The sequence below is a fragment of the Hypomesus nipponensis genome, chromosome 28, assembly GCF_054491055.1.
Source record: "Hypomesus nipponensis isolate SF chromosome 28, ASM5449105v1, whole genome shotgun sequence".
In the NCBI taxonomy this organism is placed as follows: Eukaryota; Metazoa; Chordata; class Actinopteri; order Osmeriformes; family Osmeridae; genus Hypomesus; species Hypomesus nipponensis.
In genome coordinates, this window is record NC_140388.1 from 7659620 (window position 1) to 7682905 (window position 23286).

Consider the following 23286-nt stretch of genomic DNA (forward strand, 5'->3'; position numbering starts at 1 on the left):
TTCTTCAATCAATCCCTATGATAACTCCACGTCAGACCGTATTCTGGTCTGCTTGAACGCGTGCACCCACCGGAGGGCGCTCTTAAACAAGCGCTGTGTGGAGAAACCAACAACAATTTGCTGCTGAAAAGGTTAGTGTAATACCTAGAACAGAGGAGCAAACTTTGGGAGAAAACATTACTTGCAGATTTTCCCTGGAAAGGTAATAATTCTGAAAAAAGTTACATAAGTCCCTGGAAAATAAATTACAGGATCTTCTAAAGTTCAATGTGTGGCACTTCTATTTTTAGGGTTAGCCTGTTATTTTTCACTGTAAATGCATTTTGTTTTGAAACCCTGTTTATCTTCTTGCCCTACACATTTATAATGTCAACTCATAAGTGCATTTTACATGTTATATTATGTAATATTTTGTACCAAATATTTGTTAATATAACAACAGAGAAACTACTAAATGTAACACCACAGTTATAGTATACAACATACGTTTAAGTACGTTTGTTCTTTAAAGTGTGTTTACACCGATAACTTCATCTGTCATGAGTGAAGCCTATTCCATTGTAAGTATTTTGGAGAGCAATGTCTATTTCCCCAGAGTAAGGCTTCCATCATCCTAAGGATGTTCAAGTCTGATAGCAGGTCAGACAGAGAACATTAATAATGACAGGTACTCACTGACACATTGACCCTATAGACCTTGTGCCACTTGGCAGTAGGTATGTGTAGATACCGAACATGAGATCCCTTCATGTCTTAAAAGCACATCTTACTCTTCTCTGGTTAATATGTTTTAAGTACTGACTGTAAAACAGAGGGTGGTTGTCATCCAATAAAACCTCTTCTCCGGTGATCAGAAGTTTCCAGAGAACGACCGCCCACCCTGTTCTGTCGTGGAGTCTCTAACTAAATGAGGTGTGTAATGTGGATCTGTTTTATTGGGCCAAACTCGTAGCGAACATGCTAGAGCTCTACGCCAGAGCAGAGCTGCGGTCCAATAGCGAGACTGACATGTGCCAGAGTTGCGTAATCTAATACTCACCCACTTGGCTCTCACCTCTAAAAATATCAGTAGGGTCCGATGTGATCTCAGTGTGTGTGTGGGTATGTTTGTGCCTAGGTTCACATGAGTTCACCAATCCTGTGTCCCTCAGTCAGTCGCTCGCAAAAACCATACAGTTTAAATTCAACCGAGCTCCATTCCAGGTCAACAAAAGAGAGGAGATGTGGTGTAAGGGAGTCGAGTGGGGGAGGAAAGTTGCAGCTGCTCAGAAATATTACTTTTCTCCAGATCACACGGTTGAAACCCTGCCCCCCACACCCACCCCACACACACACAGTCACACACACACTCCTCAGCAGGTGACTGAAAGGCTAGGTTAGTTACTCGCTAGAACACCCAGTCCCTCAATAATCCCAAACTGACAGGCTTGAAACATGTCATGCATGTTGTGCATGGTCCAAAGCCTGAAGCACACAGAAATTGGTAACTAGAATTGGGTGTGCAGTTCCTTTATTCCATGGAAAAGATGATGCTCATAAGACAACAGACCTTGTTTGACAAGAATGGGGAAGCTACACTGACATTCTGGTCCTATTTCTGGTAGATGAAGAAGTAACCACTCAGCTTAGATGTTTATCATTTATTTTATACACGTTAGCACCAGTGTGTGGTTAGCATTCCCTTCTGGGCTCCAGCAGGGACCAGGTACAGAAAGTTCAACTCTTATACACATCAGCTAAACAAGAAACATTTATCCCCGCCCCCCCCCCCCTCCAATCAATTTCCTAGAACACAAAAAAGGATTCTATTCTGTACATTTTGCCGATTAACATGTTTATACACTATGGTAGGATGTTTTCATGTGAAGCTTTGGTTATACATTCTACTAAGCACATTCAGCACCAAAAAACTGCTCAATCTACAGTAGGTAATATCATGATATCCTTGTCAGCAGGGTGAACGAGCTGTGAAGAATATATAAATACATCATGGAAAACAATAAAAGGTTGTTGTGCCTTTTTCTGTGACCTGTATATAAATGTGTGTGTGTGTGTGTACAGTAGGGTGAACGTCGAGATGAAGAAGCAGTTTCCTTGGTGGAGATAGACTATATGTCCTTCCCTGAGTTTAGTATTGCTCATGAGACTTGTGCTTTCCAGTCAGAATGCAGAAGGAATGTGCTTTCTTCAGACTGCTGTGCAATACATAATACATACATAACACAACCTTATCTACAGTGTGGGAGTGCAAGCTTCTGGTGGGAATCATCACAGGTCATTTGTGAAGCAGGATCAAATTATGCTGATTTGACCAGTGGTTCATGTCAAAATACAATACAAGTGTAAATCGTTCTCGCTTTCACTTAGAAATAAATGCAGGAATATTTTCACCTCACATTGGAATAGATATATCTGCTTGTATATTTTGTAAACAAGGGTATTTTGTTCACAATGGTTTTCACATTCACGAGGTACAATATAAATTCAAATAATACCGACAGTACAGTATACTTCTCATAGGTTATTCTGAAATAGTACTGAGTTGAACAAACTCATGAGTCTCACATCGGTACTAAGTCTGTACACAAACCACATTCATATTCCTCTAAATGTCCATCTCATTTTGATTTTCATAAGCAGGCCTGCAGTTTCCTGTCCGGTCAGACCAGTATTGTAGCCCAGAAAAAGAAAGACCCTCCGTGTCAGATTATGTATTGCTTATTCTCCAGTTGACGCCCAGGCAGTCCATGACAGTTTTGTGAAAGTTAAAGAAACAGTGAGAGATCGAAATAATGAGTTGGAGACAGAAACAGACTGAAATACAGGCAAAAGGGAGATGGAAAGGGAAAGGGAGATAATGGCAAGAAAAAAAAGAGACAGAAAGAAGAAGAGAGAATACGGAAACAACAACAGAAAAAGAGGCCAAAGCGAGAAATAGAGGTGGAGAGTGAGAGAGAATGAGGATGAAACCAAAATAGATGCAAAAGAGGATGAAAAAGAGTGAGTGAGAGAGAGAAAGAAAGAGGGAGTGAGAGAGAGAGAGAGGGAGAGAGAGAGAGAGAGGGAGAGAGAGGGAGTGATAGAGAGAGAGAGAGATAGAGAGGCGGGGGGGGGGGTGAGCAAGCCCACAGAGGCATGAGCAGGGTCACAGTTCGGCCCCTCCCCCTGTCTGCAGGGGTCAGAAGAGATCCTGGGGGCCCAGGTGAAGGATGAGAGGAGTGGCCAGGGCCTGGGCCTGGTAAAAGGCACTGTCAATGTACAGACCCCCTGGGAAGAGACAACCAGAGACAGACTGGTTAAAGCCCATGCCAGTCAATGTTAGAGAACAATTTAACAATGTGAACATTTGTTTCGATGATCAATGTGTTTTGATTGGGTGAGGCAGAGATAGGAAGTGATGCAGATATCTGACAGGGTTCCAAACTACTCAAATGGTGGCCCATTTTTGTATTTTATTTTTTTTATCAAATGCAATATTTTAACTCTTAAGAGTTCAAAATAAAATGTATCTCACAAAATAGAGCTTATAACCCATAAAAAGGTTCTACTTTCAACAAAGTCATGGACAATCAATATCCAGAATCAAAATTCACAGAACATTCAATTAAACTTTTCAAGGAAAGAACAAGAAAACAGTTGAAAATCATAACGTCATACAAGCCATGACAAACAAAGTAACATATCAAACACATTTCAAGACTCCTTTAGGAGGTGAAAGAATCTAGAATCTTCTCTGAGCAGAAGGCATGGAGGGTGGAGGAGTACAGGGCGGTCTTAGTAGGGGTACAGGTGGGAGATGGGGAAAGGTTGGGGGAATCTCATGACTGGAAATATGACTTGGGGCATTCTGGGGGTGAAACCTACAAAGAAAAACAATAAAAACAGATGGGTTTGTGTTGAGTTTCTGCTCGAGTAATGTCAGGTGTAACGTAGAGTGAACATGATGCAAAATAAAGTGAAAACACCACGTGAGTGTGTAATTGGGGTAGATATATGAGCGCAGATGCTGTTGCAGGCACAATGTGTCCCTCTGGGCTTACCGTAACCAGGAAGGGGGGTTGCAGGACCATAACCATAAGGTGCTCCAAAGCCTTCAAGGAGACACGGGCAAAGTGTTATCATCAACGGAACATTTGAATGCACGCACACACACGCCTTCCCCCACAGACACACTACCTGGTGTTAGGTATCCATGGGTGGGGTGTGCGTTGATAAACGGCGCTCTGGGCATCACAGGCAGCCCTCTCGGTCTACTAACGTGAGCCGGGACCGTAACCACCGCCGGCGCCGGCCTCTTCATCTACACACACACACACACACACACACAAAGAAGAAGACGACCCGCATCATCAGAACGGCCGTTTCATCACGCATCTATCGCGGCGGCGGCTGACATTTCTCCACTCACCGGGGGGTTGGGCTTCTTCTTCTTGCCGCTGGGACCTTTGGAACCGGAGAAGAGGTTCTTCAGGGCCACCAGCGCGGCACTGGCCTTCGCCACCTTCTTGTTGGGCCCCGTCCCTCGGAACTTCTGCTTGTCAACCTCCACCTGTCACGCGGAACCAGGAAGAGGACAAGGAGGGAGAGGAGGAGGGACAGGAGGAGGAGAGTGAGGAGGAGGAGAGGGAGGAACGTCATGAATTCAGGTAATCCCTGTACGTGTATGTATGTGTGTCCCACACGGTCTCACCTCGATAATGAACCGTTTGTCGTAGCTGCTGCCGCTCTCGGAGACGAGCTCGTACTTGAGGCCCCTGCGCTTCTCGTTGAGCTCCATCACCGGGTTCTTCCCTCCCGCTGTCAGGATGGGGCCGGGCGCTCGGTGCTGCGGGCACAAACACGGGTCAGATCCCCGCATGGGGCTGGACCAAGTCGGCGTGCTCCTGCATCGCAAATTACTGCTGCGCTAGGAACCCACATCCGCAGTAGTGTTCACATAAGCATAAGCCAGCGGCTTCTACTCAAATCTAAATGTGCTGTATTATTGATGGTAATGTCGACATTAATATTGTATTTGTGCGACCAGCCAAAATCCAGGCAGACATGTTGTCATTGTTGCTGTTCTTGTTGTTATTGTTGCTGTTCTTGTTGTTGCGTACCTCGGGCGTGTCCGTGGAGGAGGAGACCGAGTTGGTGCTGGAGGTGGTCGACATCCTGTCGTTCTTGCTCTCGCCGTCGGACTTCTCGTCGGCGCTCAGGCAGTCCAGGTCGCCGTCGAGGCCCCCCGGGTAGCCCAGCGCCTGCAGCACCTGGGGGAGGGAGAGCAGCGGGAGGGTGAGGAGAGAGAGGAGGAGGAGGAGGGCGGAAGAGCAGAAATAATTCAGACCGTCGAGAGCCGCCCGTGTACAAGCCAGTGAGCAAGCGCAAACCCACCAGCAGCCCCCCCGCCCCCCCGCCCCACCCCCTGTTCCTCTCCCAGCGACGGGGCCGCTACCTTCAGAGCCGCCTGGAGCTTGGCCATCTTCTTGGAGGCGCCGGAGGCTTCGTAGACGGTCCCCTGGAGCTCCACGGACATGCTGAAGAGCGGGGCGTGGACAGGGCCCGACTGGCCCAGCAGCTTGTACTGCAGCCCGGGGTGGACCTGGTTCAGGCGCATGAGGGCGTTCATGGGGTGGGTGGGGTCCGTCATCTTACTGTCCAGCACTAGAGAGGGGGGGACAGAGGTCGTTGTAGATCCATAGGGCTTGGGTTCACGTCCCCCTGTTGTGTAACTCGCTTTGGATGAAGGCATCGGAAGAACTGATGATTAGGAGGTTTTTCCCCTTTGTGTTCTCTGAGGGTTCAGGTTGGTTATCGACGCCGTGCATCTCCGTGAAGACTTGTAACAATGCTTGCTAAAAGGGCGATGCATGTACACTTACAGCTTGATTCGATTTCTCACTGCCTTTTTTATGGTTCGTACTTGAGCTATGCTAGCTGCTCCAAGGGCAGCACATTTCCCCCCCTTGAATACAACCACCCTGCCAAGGTGCGGAGGGTGTAAAATAGAGAAGACAGTAATTATATATATATATATATACACAGTACTAATGTAAGTAGGAGGGTGTTCATCTCCTGTGGAGGGCAGAGATAATAGTCCGTGTGTACATGCGAGTCTGTCTGCCCAGATGGGAGTATTCATTCAACTCCATCTCTCACCCCCCCCCCTGCCCCCCCGCCCCACCCCACTCCTCAGTCACCTGCTTTGAACTGTGAGGAGACGAAAGTCTCATAGGATTGGTGTCAGCAGGAGGAGGAGGTTTAATTCCTGTGACCCATTCGCTGTCTCCCTGGACAAGAGGGGGCGAGCGAGGGTGTGAGGGGGCGAGCGAGGGGTGAGAGGGGGGGCGAGAGAGGTAATGGTTCTGTGCTTTAGAATCCAAGCAGCCTCATTAGAATGCTCTTTGAAGAAGAAAAAAAACTTGTCATGTACCTCACTTCTGTCATTGGCCTGCCTCATTAGACAGGTCAGTAGTTATCCATCTAACTATAAAGGAGGTCCTCTCTGTCTGTATGCGTGTCTGTGGCTAAGTTATCTCAAGAAGTGAGCACTGTCTGATGTGGGAAATGGGCTGGTGTTTTTCTCAGGACCCCAGGACATGCAGTGCCACGCGTGGAGAAATACATATAAATATATATGTGCACACGTGTTCGGCGCCATGGATCTCGCGAGAAATCAAAAGAACCGCTTTGGGCTGCACTAAGCGATGGAACCGTGAATCTAGAAAAGCCGCACAGCCCTGGCATTTGCCGCCAAAGGGCATGGCACTGGTAATAAGAATGCTGAAAATACTTATACTTCAAGAATTTATGGCACCTATTGTACATTAAACATTATTCAAGACTGAGAGTGATTGAGGGATGGTGATAAGCTGATGGAGCTACATGCTCCCTTCATGAGACACTGAGAGGACTGGTGACAATAGGAGAATCGCGGACGTCACCTCTCATTCTCTTCTGAGCTTCTCTGTCGTCGAGGACAACATCCTCTCTCTGTCTCTTCAGATTCCTCCCTGGAGAGAAGACAAATACAGTGTCTGAAGCCAACCAAGCATGGACCTGAGACTCCCTGGTGCATACACACACACACATCCTTCTCTCTCTCTTCCACGCTTTTTCCCTCCCAGAATGAGAGAATGCACGTGTGTATATCTGTCTCTGTCACACAACCACACACACACACAGACACGCACACACACACACAAGCGCATACACACACTCACACATACGCTCACACACACACATTCTTCTCTCTCTCTTCCACTCTTTTTTCCCCTCCCAGAATGAGAGAATGTGTGTGTATATCTGTCTCTCTCACACAAACACACACACACGCTCACACAAACACACACCTTCGGAGAGTCTCTGTGTGGGTTTACTTGCAGGAAGAGGATCCATATTCAGAACCTTGTACATCTGTCCAAAGGCCAGGAGCCGTAGTGCATGCTGAAACACACCAACACACCGAGACAAACACAGAAGACAGAATAAGGCCAGATCGCTTCATCTGCAGTCTACCACCCAACCCCCTATTCCCCAACCCAGTTACAAGATAGCCCCCCAGAAGGCAATCGATAAGACCAACCAGGAGGATGACAGGCCCTTTCTCAAGCTCCTCTTCAGAGAGCATACAGTAATTAGACCGCTTCAGACAGAGAGAGAGAGAGAGCTTTTGCATAAGCAAACTGGGAAATAAAACCAGTCTGAGCAGCAGTGAATTCCCTGACACATTTTACTGCTATTTCATCTAGGTGTGTGTGTGTGTCTGTGTGTGTGTGTGTATGCTGCAGTGTAGCCTTGGGCTCGCTCTGGCTTTCATGGAAGCAGTAACTGCTGGGTGCAGGGGGCTGTGAGGGAGGGGGGAGAAGGAGGGAGGGAGGGGGGGTGGATTGGGTCGGGCTTCCCACGCTCATTAGTGATCTAATTATGCCTTTCCTCCTCCGGTTTCTTTCAGCTCCCAGGGGCTGCAGAGCAGAGGTCGTGGCTGAGGTGCTGCTGCAGTACCAGCCTCGCTGTCTAAATATAGAGCCTGGTCTGATCTGAGGCCTCTGGAGCTTTATACAAATGCTCCTCCATTTCTAATCAATGTGGGAGACAGAGAGAGAGATAGAGGCAGAGACAGAGACGGAGACAGGGAGGGAGACAGGGAGACAGGGAGAGACGGAGGGAGACAGGGAGAGACGGAGGGAGACAGGGAGGGAGACAGGGAGGGAGACAGGGAGGGAGACAGGGAGGGAGACAGGGAGGGAGACAGGGAGGGAGACAGGGAGGGAGACAGGGAGGGAGGGAGACAGGGAGGGAGGGAGGGAGGGAGGGAGGGAGGGAGGGAGGGAGGGAGGGAGGGAGGGAGGGAGGGAGGGAGGGAGGGAGGGAGGGAGGGAGGGAGGGAGGGAGGGAGGGAGGGAGGGAGGGAGGGAGGGAGGGAGGGAGGGAGGGAGGGAGGGAGGGAGGGAGGGAGGGAGGGAGGGAGGGAGGGAGGGAGGGAGGGAGGGAGGGAGGGAGGGAGGGAGGGGGAAGAGACCACAAGGAGGAGGAGAGAATTGTCCTTCCTGTCCTGGTATAGGTCAAATTTGCTGCAGTCTATTATACAGTACACGAGACGCGTCAGTCTTGAAATGGCCTTGATCCGTCTCGAAACGGACGATGTTTACGCACGACTGACGGATGACTGACAAAGAGTGGGCCTGGTCTGGGCGGGGGCGTCTGACCTGTGCGCTGTGTGTGATTCCCTCGGCGTGCCGGGCCGTGAGGGTGGACAGGCTGTCCGTCGGCTCCCTCTCACACGGGTCGTGGACTCCCGGCCCACCTGGGACGACGGCCAAACCAGTCAAAACCAAAACCATTTCGAGAGAAAACAAGAAACACAGCGAGCACAGGGTTTTGAGTTTGGGCTGCCCATCGGGGGGGTTCAGGGGTTAGAGGTCAGAGGGGTTGCTGACCTGGGAGGAGGATCCCTGAAGCGATGCACTCGAGGACCCTGCGCAGCGCCTCTCCTGGCCCCAGGGGGCGGTTACACGTGGCTATGGACTTCTCACACAGCAGCTCCAGGGGCTGGGAGGGGAGGACCGCTTAGTGAGACTGGATGACAATATAACAAGGAAACCACCGTACGCACTGTAGTCGCTCCGATCTTTGAACCAGCAACATTCGTTTAGTCAACAGTTAGGTTCCAGCCAACTCATTTGATTGGACGAGAGGGAGTATGTCTTATTACTTGGCCCCTGGTGGCCTCATACTGCAAGGACACCATAGCCCTGCCGATATTCAGAAATGATCTAGCACTCCCTCTCGTTGCTTCGTTTTCTTATTCTGTTCCGCCTCGTCTTACCCATCCTTTGATTGGCTGCCACACAGGCACTCTGTTGCACATGTCCCTGAGCACACGCAGGACAATGACACAGGACTTCAGGTCTGTTACTCTGGCCTGAGAGAAAGAGACAGAGACAGAGAGAAAGAGAGAGAGAGAGAGAGAGAGAGAGAGAGAGAGAGAGAGAGAGAGAGAGAGATACAAGGTTGAATCCAGCAGCCTTGCCAGACAAAGGAAACCAGTGGCTTCGCTGAGCGAACGTCATTTGACACACAGGTTATTGAAAGCTAGAAAGCAAAAGATTGGGCGCAATTAAATTGGAACGGTCGGCACAGACGGCATACCTGGAACCACTTGGCATGCCTGAGGGATGCCAGGGCTGCCTGGCACCTGTGCCGGTCTAGGATGCCCTCCTCCTCCTCCTCCTCCCCCTCCTCCCCCTCCTCCGTCCCCTGGCGATCCAGGCCTTGCTCTGAGGCCTCCCCTGGAGAGGGGAACAGGGTGAGAACACAGGAGACTCAACACTGGGGGCCTACTGACTCCAGAGAATCACAGGCAGCAGGGTGAACACCTATCAATTAGCATCCCACTGATCTGATAGAATGAGCTGATAGGGGGGGGGGGGGGGGAGCAGGGAGTGTGTGTGCGTGTGCGTGGGGGGAGGGGGGGTGCTGATAAATCAATGACATGTTTTGTCTCATGCAAAGGAAAAGGGGAGGGGGGGGGTCCGAGCGTTGACACACACACACACACACACACACAACCGTCACAGGAGGATACGTGAGTGCATGCGCCGCCCCTTCCTTCCCTCCCCCCCCCCGGCTCGGACTCTCAGTCTAGATGCAGATCAGTGGGCCACCGGGGGAGACGGTCACGCCAGATTAGTGTGTTATCGCTGCGGTGCAGACCCTTAATGAGAGCATGGCAGGGGCTCTACAACACGGGCCACTCGGGACCACGGATTGAGATGGAGTCATTTGTCGTTATCGTTTCACTTGGGTGGGGGGTGGGGGGGGGGGCACCACTAATGCGTTTGACATTTGTCTTCATCGAGCACGCGCGTTCATCCAAACCGACGTACAATATTCAGAATCAGAATTCAAATCAGAATCGGTGTTTATTTGCCATGGAAGTTTGCACAGACAAGGAATTTCCTTTGGCAGGAGAGCCTATCCAGGCAGCCAGTTTCGGCACCAAGAGAGCGTGCGTCTCCACGCTATTTGAGTTTGGCTATTGGGAGCGAGGTCCGGATTGATGGTGAATTGAGGGTGCCATACTGATATTTAGGGTCTTGCATCTGGGGGTCAGATGTTTGTGTGTACTACTGGCGTCCTGTGGGTGCGCCCCTGCCATGCCTGCGTCTCAGCCATGGAGGACACGGGGGGAGGAAGCAGAACCACAACATAAACATCTGAGGGGGAAAACTGCCACCTTGAAAAGAAAGTGAAGGCTCTTTTTGGTGGGGAGGGAGGGGTGACCTACGTTGGACAAGCAGACAAATGGACTGCAGACCAGACCGCGCAGATCAGAGTGCAGGGATAATTACAGAGGACCTTGCCCACGGAAAGACCGTTACCAGTCATTAATCCATGGCAGATTAACTTTCCACATATAATTTTGCGCTATATAGAGATTTTTTATGGACCTGACGATATTCCAGGTGCGGCATTCACATATGTACTACAGTTATAAAAGGGCAAAAGATGGTACAATCACTTTAAGAAAGTATATCTTGTTTTGAAACAAAACATCAATTTTGGATTACAGTCATTCATTCCAATGGATGGGTAACCCATAAAATTACCAAAACATTGATAAATATCGCTGATAAGTGTCATTTTAGAAGCAGATCTTAATCTGACTTGAGGTGATAAATAATCCAGGCCTGGTTCAATGAGAAGAAAATAGCTGTATAATGTATATAAAATATATAGAGTGCAGAGATACAGTTTATAAAATTGGACGGAAATTGTTTAATATATTTTATGATATACAGTGTGAATCCCCATACAGCATTTTCTGTTTACTCTATCCCCAGAGGACGGCAGTGGGCGGGGCAAGGGGGGTTAGAGGTCATTGAGTGGTGGTCTCAGGCCCTTGCAATAGAGACTGTAGTGAAAGCTGGATGAAAGAGGTGGAGGACAAACAGAAGAATCAATGAGAGACATGGGGTCATTATCCCGCGTCACACCACCTAAGACCAAAGACTGACCACCTTCATGTTCTGCCCCAGGGTCTTCTGGGAAATGCAGTACTGTACTGTACTGTACTGTAGGCTCTGGACGTGGCAGTCTCGCCTGAAGGTCATATAGATTTTGAATTGGGTCTGGTACAGTAAGCATTGCATATACCGTTAATGATTTGTTCACAATGACCCTTGGGTGAACCCAAACTCAAATCAACCAAATGAAAACTTTAGTCGTCTAATTTAACTGCCACGGTTTAAAATGTCAATTTCCACTGTGCCGTGAACCCCAAACATCCGATCTTTGTTGTGAGTGTCTAAATCCCCTCTTTCCCACAGGCAGGCCATGAAGGAGTCATCAGTGGAATGTCAGGACCACGTACACACAGACCACCCCAGTACAACGCTCCTTGACATCGTCAGCTTCGACTTTTGATTAGTGACCAGAACATAAATGACATTAATACTACTGGCTTTTCACCATGAAATTACAGCATGTCATTCTGAGCCTTTTGACGGGTAAAGAGTTGGCATCCTGTGTTGGAAGCTTAGGGCCAATCCTTCAAAAAGGTCAAAGGTCCCTCCAAAATGAGAACGTTCTTTTATGGACATGATCCAGAAATGGACATGATCCAGAATTTCATGGTGCACAGTGACCCAGAGAAGAGAAGCCTAGTAAAAGGAGATAGGGGGAGAGGAGAGGAGAGGAGGAGCATGTCTGAGGCAGAGAGGGAGTGGGTATTGTAGTTCTTTCTGTGGGGGTTCTGTAGTTCGGGGAAGCCCCATGTACCCGGGCTTCCTGCGCTGGGGCTCCTCGGCTGCAGGCCCCAGGCCTGGCAGGTATCACACTCCACACACCAACACGCTGGGGCTGGGGAGCTGTGGCAACATAACCAGGAGTGAATGAGCACAGGCCAGGAACATGTTAGAACTGTCAGTTGCAGGGTCGAGACCAGTCGGTCAATGAGTCAGACGGTCGGTCAGACAGTGAGTCAGAAAGTGAGGATCCGTCAACTGTCAGTGATTCCAGACCAGTCAGTCAATCAGTCAGTCAATCCGTCAAGACCAGTCAGTCAGTCAAGACCAGTCAGTCAGTCAAGACCAGTCAGTCAGTTAAGACCAGTCAGTCAGTCAAGACTAGTTAGTCAGTCAGTCAGTCAAGACCAGTCAGTTAGTCAGATATTGAGTAGTCCATCAGTGCTGCTCTCATGCCGTTTCTAGAACCAAACCTTGCAGGGCTCGACTGGCGCATGACACAACACAGAGAGAGAGAAATCAAACGTCTGTTCAAACGGCGCTTTGTCTGAAGACAGAGCCGCGCTGATCCCTCCCGCGGTGAAACAGCCTTCGCACCCAACTCCCGCTATTGTGATATGCAGATTCTATGTACCGTGGCTACAGACCGTTTTCTTCCCCTATTGTGGAGGCCTGACCCAATCATCTTTAGAGAAAGCCGTGTCACAATGGGGGTGACGCAACGCCACACAATGGCTTCATCCCCTGCTGAATCACCTGCCATTCATATCTTTCATTTCACTGTAAGGAAAGGAAAACAATGAAGAGAGTCTGAGGAATGAACGGCGTGCGTCTGAAGACGATGTCAGACTGGAGACTTCTGACTGAGACCCAGGCTGAGGAGGGTTGTAAGTAAGCACCCTGGAGATAAGTGGATGAGGACATGGTAGTGGAAAGAGAGGGGAGGGCTCTTTTGGTACACCTGATCCAGGCTTCGTGCGGTCATCAACGGGAGGCATCTGTTCTTTCCAGGGCCGGGCAGACACAGAAGATCTATATCTCCATCCCTCCCTCCCCTCGCGGCAGGACCTCTCAGCTTTCAGCCCCTCCTCAGTGCACGGCCTCCATCTTGATCCCTTCCCTCCCTCGGCCCGTCCGCTCTCTGGTGTCAGCCCTCCTCTCTGCGCGTCTCTCTCTCTCTCTCTCTGTCTCTGTCTCTCCAGAGGCTGCCTTTCGTCCGCCCCGCAATCTTTCCTCTCCGATTTCACCTCTCCCTTTCTTCCAGCGCTTCATATATCTGTCCTCCTCCGCCCCCCCCTCTCCCCTCTCTTTCTTTCCGACTCGTTTCATCTGCCCGTGCCCTTTCCTGTCTCCCCTCTTCTCTCTCCACCTCTCTCAACCCCCACCCCCAACCCCCTCGCATCTCTCCTGCGTTGTCAAAATAAAGGTTAAGTAAAACGGAGGGCGCGCTATTTCTCTTCAAGGCTAGTGGCGGAGGAGGGGGGGGGAGGGGTGCTTACCTTGGGCTGGGGTGTCGCGTTCCGCCCTCATGGCCAGGGAAGACAGGCAGATCTTCAGGGTGAGGGCGGGGTCTTTGGTGTTGAACACCCGGATGGCGGCCTCCGACACGCACGGGCGCACCTCGTACTTGTCCTCCGTCAGCGTCTGCGGAGGGCAAAGGGGGTCACATGACGTCTGCACCACGCACATCCCACGCGGAAGTCCCACAAGAAAACGTCTGTGTTGGACTTCTTAAACCATTGATGTAAACCATTGGTTGAGAATGGATAAAACCCAGGCCAGGGTTTTGAATTTGAGTGGCCAGTGTTTTGTTTCAAAACTTTTGAGGAGAATAAAAAAAAAATCAAAATAAACTATTCAAGGTTCTCTCCCTCTCCCTTTCTCCCTCACCCTCTTTCTCTTTCTCTCTCTCTCTCGTTCTTTTGTTTTAAAAGGATGAATCCATCACGCAGTTAGTGACACCCTCGCCCAGTTTAGCTCAGGAAATGAGGGCTTGAAATGGACCCTCTCCTGTTGACAAAGTGCACACAGCAGGCATGGCAGGTAATTAAGTATGCGTGTGTGTGTGTGTGTGGGGGGGGAAGGGGGTTGGCAGGAAGCACACTTGGGAGAGTGGATCGTGTGGTTCTGTAGGCGAGATGCACGCTTGCGATTGGAAGTCAATATTATAATCCTTTGGACTCAGCGTGTTCCAGTGCTCGTGTTACCTCAGGCATTGGTGTTTAAATATTGTATGCTTCACCGTCGCAACCCACCCCATTATCGTCCTTATTATACACAGTACAACTCTTCTTTAAGAACTAATCACACCATCATCTGATACATTTTCCAATCTCCACCACTCACACATTATTGATGTATTCACGGTGATCCTCTGTTATATGGTCTACACCATTGACATGGATGTCTGTCTACTTGAAAACGGGGTCACTCACCTGGATCTGCAGGGGCAGGTTGCCGCTGATGGTGTACAGCAGCACCTTGGTGGGCTTCTGGCGGCACATCAGCACCAGCTCCAGGTCCAGGTCTCCCCTGATCAGGAGGCCCTTGGCCACCAGGCCCACGCGCATCACCCCGCACAGCACCGAGCCCTTGCAGGCCCTGGAGAAGGGGGAGAGGGGGGACAGTAGGCTCCATGACACTGGACTCAGGGATGAGGTGACTTTGCACGGTGCCCGGGAAATACACACACGTGGAATACACACTGAACTACACAGATTCTTGATGTTCTGTTGTACTTCCTGTGCGCGCTATTTGTATGTCGCCGTATGGATAAACGTGTCTGGGAAAAATGTAATGTCAGGGACTCACTTTGAGGGCTTGGCAGCAGTGCCGGTCGGTTCTTCAGAAGGCATGGCGTCGCTGCTGGTGGGGGAGGGGTGGGCGTCTCTGGGGGGGTGTCGAGGGTGTCCATCCAGTCAGACACCTTCTTGAGGGCACACTCAACGACGGAGACCAGAGTCTGCACGGCCTCCAGCTGCTCTGGAGAGGGGTACACGCTGGCGTGCTTGGCCATGACGTGGAGGTCATCATTAGCAAAGGATCGAATGGACTTCTGAGACAGAGAGAACGAGAGAGAGAGCAAGAGAGAGAGCAAGAGAGAGAGCGAGAAAGGGGGGGAGGTGAAAGGGGGGTCAACATCCTCATGGCCATCAAGAGGGTTGAACATTCTCAACAGAAATACAGAACCTCCACAATGTCTGGGTTCACGGGAGATTATTCTCACCCCTCACCACAGCCGCTGACTTCCTCAAATAACGGGCCGTGTCTCCAACAGACAAACAGCTTTGTCCTCCACCTCGACGGCTTGCGGTAAAACCACTCACGCTTGGGCATGGCGTTTTTCTTCTGGGTGTCAGACATGCTATATCTGTCAGTGTATAGAACTGACGGTGGCATTCTAGACAGACTGAGGCTTGTACCTCGGCTCGTGTCCTCGTTCTCCGAGCCCCTCAAGAGACGGCAACAGCACTCACATCAACATCTAGGACATGCAGGGGCACGGACCGACAGCGTCCACAAATCCGTTGATGTGTGCATTAAGGCTCGGCAAGCCTGGCTGTCAACAGACACACAACCACTAGGGGGGGCTTTACGTGGGAGGGGAGTTACTATCTGAACATCTCCTTCCCTCAAGACCCCCCCATCCCTTTTCCTCCTTCCCCCTCACCCACCTCTTTCCCTTTCTCTCTGCCCCCCCCCCCCACACCCCCACCCCTTCCCTCTCCATCCCTCTCTCTGCCTGTGTGTAGGCTCCACTCCTCACTGGGTTATTTATGAGCGGCTTTAATAATTCACAGGTAAGTCTCCGGGGAGACAGGGTCATTCATCATGACCTGGCTAATCTCTCGTCTCTTCCTCATAGCCCCACGGCAGGGCGCACCGCGACGTCGACAGATGCGGGCGACACGTCGACGACTACGACCACACCGATCCAGCCTCGGCCACGACCGCACACCCGGGCGTTTTCGCGACAAAGGACAAAGCGGGAGGACGAGCGGCGACAGCGACGAAGCCGTGCGGCGGCTGACTCACCATGTCCGGGCAGGTGGAGGTGGGTGAGGTCTATGTCAGGACCCAGGTCCCCAGACCCCGCTCCTTGGCCAGCCTTATCGTCCTCTGGGTCTCACAGCCACACCACAGGCCTGTCACTGGAGGAGGAGAGAAAGGGGGGGGGGGGGCGATAAGAAGTGGAAAAACTGCATCAAATCAAATGAGAAAATCTCACAGGTTATGCTTGTATCGGTCTCATGCTCGATGGTACAGCAATCCACCAATGGACATTACGACCCCCCCTCCCCATCCCCCCGGCCAATGACAGCCCCCCATTCTGCGATCTCCAGGAAACCCCACACTGCCCTGCCATTCATTACCTGACCTCGCTCACGGATAAAGACGCTATTCTAGGGCAATTCGACGGCAATAATTAAAAGACACAATAATGACTTTTTAAGGACTTTGAAAGTACTGCGGTAGGTAGCAGATGGCACGCCCAGCGTGTTCCAGAGACTATGCAGACTCCCGGGGCAGCATCTCTTAAGAAAAAGTGAGGTTTTCGATTAGCCGACCACGGCGCGCGTGTACACATCACACCCACACAGCTCAGTTCTACAGGCCACAGCTCCGAGGGGGCTCACAGGAGATGGCGTTTTCGTCACGACGGGTCACAAGTCCTCGACTGGGGCTCGTCAAGGGCTTACGGCGGATTTTCGGAAATAACTCGTTTGACGACAAACCCGAGTATATCCCTTTTACGTGGCTCTATAACATCGAATCAATTTTACAGCCTCACAGTGGGATTACATCTCTACCCTTGAAGGGAAAAGGAAGAGGAGAAGTCTAAAGCCCAGGACGAGATGACTCAGGTCTCCTTGACCACCAGCGTCTTCCCAGCAGTTTACCCGTTCCCATCAGTGTCTTCTATTTGAGGGAGGGTTATATGAACCCCGGGAGGTATATTTCGGGCTATGTTTATTTAGGTCATTTTCACTGCAGGGAACATTATGAGCAGTGGGGGTTTTTTGCTGGCAGAGGGGCCACTTGGCTGGGCGAGCCAAGATGGTAAGGGTCAGGCCTACTCATCCAATCTTTTGGGTTGCTGACAACGATTGGATTAGGATATCTGAGGACAAAGAATGAGAGACAGACACAAACAAAATCTGTCCAGATATATCTGACTGTTACGCCAGTGGATCCAGGTTTCGAGGACCTGGGTGTATTAAAATAGGCTGCAACGAGCCCAGACAAAAAACAACAATCATGGGCCAGCTTTTTTCTGTCAAGCTGTAGCCTTGCCTAGATGTTACGCAACAGGGCATCAGCTGGCAGTGCGGACTACAATAAAATAAATAAAAAAACTACAAACAACAACAAAAACAGAGGGCTTTGATGTGAAACAACGGGAACTCAAGCCAAAATATGGAACAAAGAATCATTCTCGTACTGCATTCAGTATGTCAGTGACAGTTAGAAGGAAAGAAAAAAAATCATGTCACACATAACGATGCTACTTCTCAAAGCATTTAGAGCGTCTTCAGCACGTGTCCTGTATCCATGCTTGCGTCTCCACACCTCCTAATGAGAGATTAGAAAGAGCAGTCTGCCAAGCAGATACCTGGAGATCAGGACTCTCACCATGCAAACAACACGACCAAGAATCCTCCACTCAGCCCGGTATAGGTCCACAGACACAATCCATTTCAGCAGCAACATTCAGTAATAAAGTCATATTGCAATTTTGTGGCTGAGATATTACTGTAGCTGAGAAATGATTGTTCACCGTGCCTGCAGGAGGGTGTGTTGGTTTCTTAAAGCTAGCCCCCCTCCCCCAGAAGGATGGGGTGGTTTGATTCAATGTTAATACCAAGTGCTGTATACTCTTTTGCTTACTCACTTAGAAACTGAAATCTTGCAATATGCACAAGTAGTCCTTCATGAAAGGGGCTGGAAGCTGTTTTCATTTTGCCGAGAGAGAGAGAAATAGAGAGAGAAAGAGAGAAAGAGAGAAAGAGAGAAAGAGAGAGAGAGAGAGAGAGAGAGAGAGAGAGAGAGACAGGAAGAGAGAGACGGGGGAGAGAGAGAGAGAGAGAGAGAGAGAGAGAGAGAGAGAGAGAGAGAGAGAGAGAGAGAGAGAGAGAGAGAGAAAGAGAGACCACCTTGCATTGTCAAATACCAAATCTGGATATGGATAAGTAGTTATTCTATTGTTGTCCATGTATTTCCTACAGCCAAACCAGCCTGGCAACGCCCGGTCTCATCTGATCTCGGAAGCTAAGCAAGGTCAGGCCTGGTTAGTACTTGGATGGGAGACCGCCTGGGAATACCAGTTGCTGTATATTTTCTTTTGCTCACTCACTTTTTTCCTTACCTAAAGTATCTGTGTGTCTCTCCCCAAGTAGAGCCCAGCAGTCCCGTCCCCCGTCCCCCCCCCAAAAGGGACTAGTATCACGGCGGCTTTGTTACGAAATGTCAGCTTAACTTAAAAGCCTTTGTATATCAAGGATTATATCTTCATGAATGCATTTATGGGTCCACGACAATAATAAGAGAAAGTGCTGTGATGCTGTGGGGCTTGACACAGATGGCAATCTCACGGCTCCTTTCTCAGCTCTGCGTGTGAGTGGGTATGCATCCCCCTGGTCTCAAATTGTGTGTCACCGTTCGACAGAACAAGGCCAAGCTTGACATAACAAGGAGGTTTGGTCAAATTGGACCCGTGGCAGCTGAGGGAGGGTAGACTGGCTGCAGGAGCCATCATTGTCTCAGGTAATAGAGACATCATGCGCCCAGATGCATGAGTGAGCCACGGCAATAGTCCATCCTCCACATGCATGCATGCGCACGCACGCACACACACACACACACACACACACACTCGCCTCAGGTGAGTTGTGTGCAAGAAGAAGCATGCAGTGCTGTGTGTGTGTTGAGTACCTTTCTGTAAGGCACAGCACTTTGGCCGATAGTGCATTTGAGCTACCCCCCCAAAAACAAGCTTCAAATAGCGTGGTACGGAATCAGAGCCATAGAGCTGCAAGGAAACAAAAGGTGTGTGCTGCATCCACACAGCTTTGGACTATTTTCCATAGCCAACCTCTCCTCCTATAACCAGCCAGGGCACACAGCCTTCATCTCTGAATCTGAATTTCCCTCAGGTCTTTTTTAACCACAGCCAGGTCAGGGGCTGACTTCACTCTGGTAGCCGGGCTCCTGTGTGCAGGAGGAAAGCTCATTAGGATCCCAGCTCACGTAGCTCTGGTGCTGCGGAGGTAAAGGCCTTCCTAACCACTCTGTCACCAGCAACACCACACCTCTGACTGGGCCACGGCACTTAAAACCACCAGGGGTCCACACCGAGGCTGGTCCTGTGAGAGACACACAGACACACACGGGCATCCACGTACAGCGCCAGTTCTAAAATGATGGCATGAATATTTCAGAGCCAGTTAAACAGTGAGTAACAAAAAAAACGAGAAAAAAAAAACCTTCCTCACCATTAGTCTATTTCTGTCTGAACTGTGTGAGAATGCTGTCAAAGAGCTACGCTGTTCTTGATATGCAAAGAGGGATCTCTAGTGGAGAGTGACAACGCAGTGTCTATCCATCTCCGTCTTCACAACATCTAACAGGTAGGCCAGTTTATCTGAGCGGAGACGACAGGAAAATGCTAAAACAACCAGCATCCTTCCGATGAGAGTCTGTGTGGGAATTGGCCAAGCACGTTCTGAAAGCTGGTCCCGGCGCATGATAATGCTAACCTTAGCCTCTCACCTTAGGTGGTGAGATTCCTCTACTCACACTGGGCGGTTTCCAGGGAACATCAATCGCTAGGAGTAGATACACCCTATGGGCATTCTAGACTGCTGTCTCTGGATGCCAAGTGCCTTTGTTTCCGACTAAAGCTTTGCCTGTCTTTATTCTAGGCTTTCATTGCCAGTGTGTTTCTTAATGAGATTTTCTCAATTTTGTGGCGCAATATGTACTTGATTCAGGCAGTCCTGGAAAGTGTGTGTGCGTGCGTGCGTGCGTGCGTGTGTGTGTGTGTGTGTGAGAGAGAGAGAGAGAGTGGGACGAGAGAGGGTTGGAATGAGTGATGAAGGATGCGTTTGCTGATGGGAATGGTCAGAGTAATGCCCTGGTTGTGTTACACATTACCTCAACAGCTGGTCTCAGTTACAACACCACACGGACAGTCACTGGCAGCTTTTCACTTTACTAACACACAATCACCAACAACCTACTGAATTATACACTCCACCACATCACAAAGACACCATCTAACTGTATGCTTTTCATGGGCCGTATAGTACTTGGGTTTTACTGCCAAGAGTGAGCCAGGACAGATATGGTTTCAGTTAAAACTATTGTCAATCGACTGTTTTCCAAAACATCCCCTCTGAGCTGCAAGGCCTTGGGCAAGGAACACTGGACCATTACACCGAAGCTTGATGATTCGTTCTGCAAATAAGGGGAACTTTGAGGTCAAATAATATCTGCGTCCATATATAGCTGGCGTCTTTCGAACTGTTTGGCACAGCCGACTGTACCCCCTCGTTTTAAAAACACAGTACAGAAAACGTTGGTGTATTATATAAACACCAAAACCTATTACACTAATTGAAAACAAAATGTCACAAACACACTTGATCCTCATTTACAAACCGGGAGCTCCATCCCCGTCATCACTTTAGCTAGTCCCTGGGAGCCTTGGGAAATTAGGATCGAGTTACCGTTTCTATTTACATTCCAAAGGCACGAGTTCGCACCTGCTATACTGTGCACCGAACTCTGCTTACTCTGCAGTCTTGCAAACCAGCTCATCTCTAATCAAAAACTGCAACACCAAAGAGGTTTGTTTTTTTGCAGATATGCAGAGCACCTGTCAAATCGCGGGATTATAAATTGCAAAGGCACCGTGAGTCATGCTTACTTCGCTGGGGTGTTGAAACCAGAAATTTCAAGTTAATGTTGACACCCTTTAAAAAGGCTTAATGTTGTTAATGAACGTTGCACTCCTTAGAAAAGGAATACAACCTATCACAATAGCTGTAACTTACTTTGTTCAATATAATTGAGTGCAGCAGTTTGCTAACCTTCGAGTGAGGACTGACCATGCCGCTAAACTGAGTTGCATAGGTGAACCAGCCAGTCCAGCCCGCGGGACAGCCTCATTCATCCTCCTTAACTGCAGCTTGCAACTGTCATAAAGCGAATACTCACGTAGTTATTGAACAGCGGAAACAACAGAAAAAAACATCCAAATGTATTGAAGCAGGAAAGGTTCCATAGGAACGTGAATCCAGAAGGAGTACGTGTAACTCTCCTTTAGTCCAGCACCCAACGTGGAGTCCGGATCCAGCAGCAGGAATCGGTCACTGTTGTCAACGAGCGTTGTGTAGCCCTGGACTGTAACAGTTGCGCAAGCGCACTGAAATTGCAGGGTGCAATGTGAAACGCATGCCTCCTCTCATACAAGGCTATCGGGGTAGACTATGTGAATGTGGTTTGTGCACCTTCCTGGTTTAATGAATTTTACTGGCACAACGACTGGCAACAGATTCAATAACAGGGCTCCTTTCATGGACTACAATGGAAAGTGCATTGGTACATTTCATCGCACACAGCCACTATTGCGTATAAAGATTGCCTATAGCCAAAAAAAAAGTGCCTAATGGGAATATAGTTTAGATTAAAATTATTCATATAGTTTTTTAGAAGGCATTGGGGACTAAAATGAGTCACTGGGCTCTTTTACTTTGACAGCTGACGATTTAAGCCCTGCGGTGTTAGCCCAGATCAGTGCCTCAAAACACACACATCTCTCTATCACTCACTCTCACACGTTCACCCACACATAACACCACACGCCCTATTTCTCTCTCTCTTTCACTCTTTCTGTCTCTCTCTCTCACATACACACACACGCACACGCACAAACACACAAGTGACATCCTCCATCTGGTATCTCCAGTTCAAGTGTTTACACTGCAAACACTCCTTCTGCTTCGGCTTTTGCTAAATGAACGTCCATATTTGCATCTATCGTTTTACTAACCCCTTCCTGCTTTTCTTCGCCTCGTCCACTGAGTCGTTTCGCACAGCTGAAACACGTCCGTGCTGAACTCACAGAGAGACAGCACTTGCAGTCGGGCTGTGTCGTCATAATGCCTGGCTAGGGCCGGGTGAAGGTGGGGAGAATGGTTGGGGAGGGGCAGGTTGATGCAATCTGCCTGTGTCAGCCAGCAGCAGGTGTGTGAAGGTGAGGGAGCCACTCTGCTGCAGCAGGAGCCCCAACAGGCTCAAGGTGTACAAGGCTGGGGATCCCCCACCACCCCCCCCCCCCCCAGCACACCACCCCCCCAGTCAGTCTCAGGTCTACACAAGGCTGGGGACCCCCTCCCCCCAGCACACCACCCCCTTATGTCAGGCTCAAGTCTACGCAAGGCTGGTGACCCCCCCCCCTCCCCCCCCCAGCACACCACCCCCTCACGTCAGGCGCAGGACGGCTGGAATGTGGGTGTGTCTGTTTGTACAGGATGGCACCTTTAGGCATGTGTCTTTTGTTCCTCTCAGACTGCTGCTAAACTGCCTATTTGTCTGCCTGCCCAGCTATTGATTTATCTATCAGCGACCATGTTATTATAGCAAATACAGCAGCCAAATGAACGTCACCACCGACGGGTAAGCGCTGACATGGACAGAGAGTTTTCTTCATTGTGCAATGTGTCATCAAACTCAAGCTGAACATGTCGAACAAACAACAGTATAGTACATAGTCAAGACTCAAGATCTTCTGATTTGAGTTATAGCATCAGGCACATCCGTCATGTACAGGACATTTTCAGGCATGCCGTATTTCCCCGTCCACCAAGAAAGGAACTGTGGATGCTTAGTTAAACCCAAACAGTGGGATCAGTGCCAGCAACTACTCAGCACGTGATGTCCTTCCTCACACTCGCTTCAAATGAAGTGACCACCCCAATATCGAACAGCTCATCCAGATGTCACAGATTAAGGGCACGTGTGTGTGCATGCACACGCTTGTGTTTGTCACCCAATC

At 49.7% G+C, this 23286-nt stretch overlaps 1 protein-coding gene and 1 pseudogene across 1 annotated transcript; one reads left to right on the forward strand and one right to left on the reverse strand.

The window, feature by feature from the left end:
* Positions 1-1625: 1625 nt before the first annotated feature.
* LOC146219802 (spermatid perinuclear RNA-binding protein-like) lies at positions 1626-21626 on the reverse strand. Its single transcript, XM_084694727.1, is given in 19 exon segments — positions 1626-3860; positions 4041-4091; positions 4177-4300; positions 4409-4549; positions 4691-4825; positions 5100-5249; positions 5435-5643; positions 6924-6992; positions 7332-7425; positions 8688-8785; positions 8919-9030; positions 9308-9403; positions 9631-9770; positions 13727-13871; positions 14663-14828; positions 15039-15133; positions 15136-15282; positions 16263-16378; positions 21447-21626. Coding segments are annotated over 18 exon segments (2061 nt in total). The 5' UTR covers positions 16266-16378; positions 21447-21626; the 3' UTR covers positions 1626-3774.
* Positions 18447-18565, forward strand: LOC146219803 (5S ribosomal RNA; annotated as a pseudogene).
* Positions 21627-23286: the final 1660 nt, after the last annotated feature.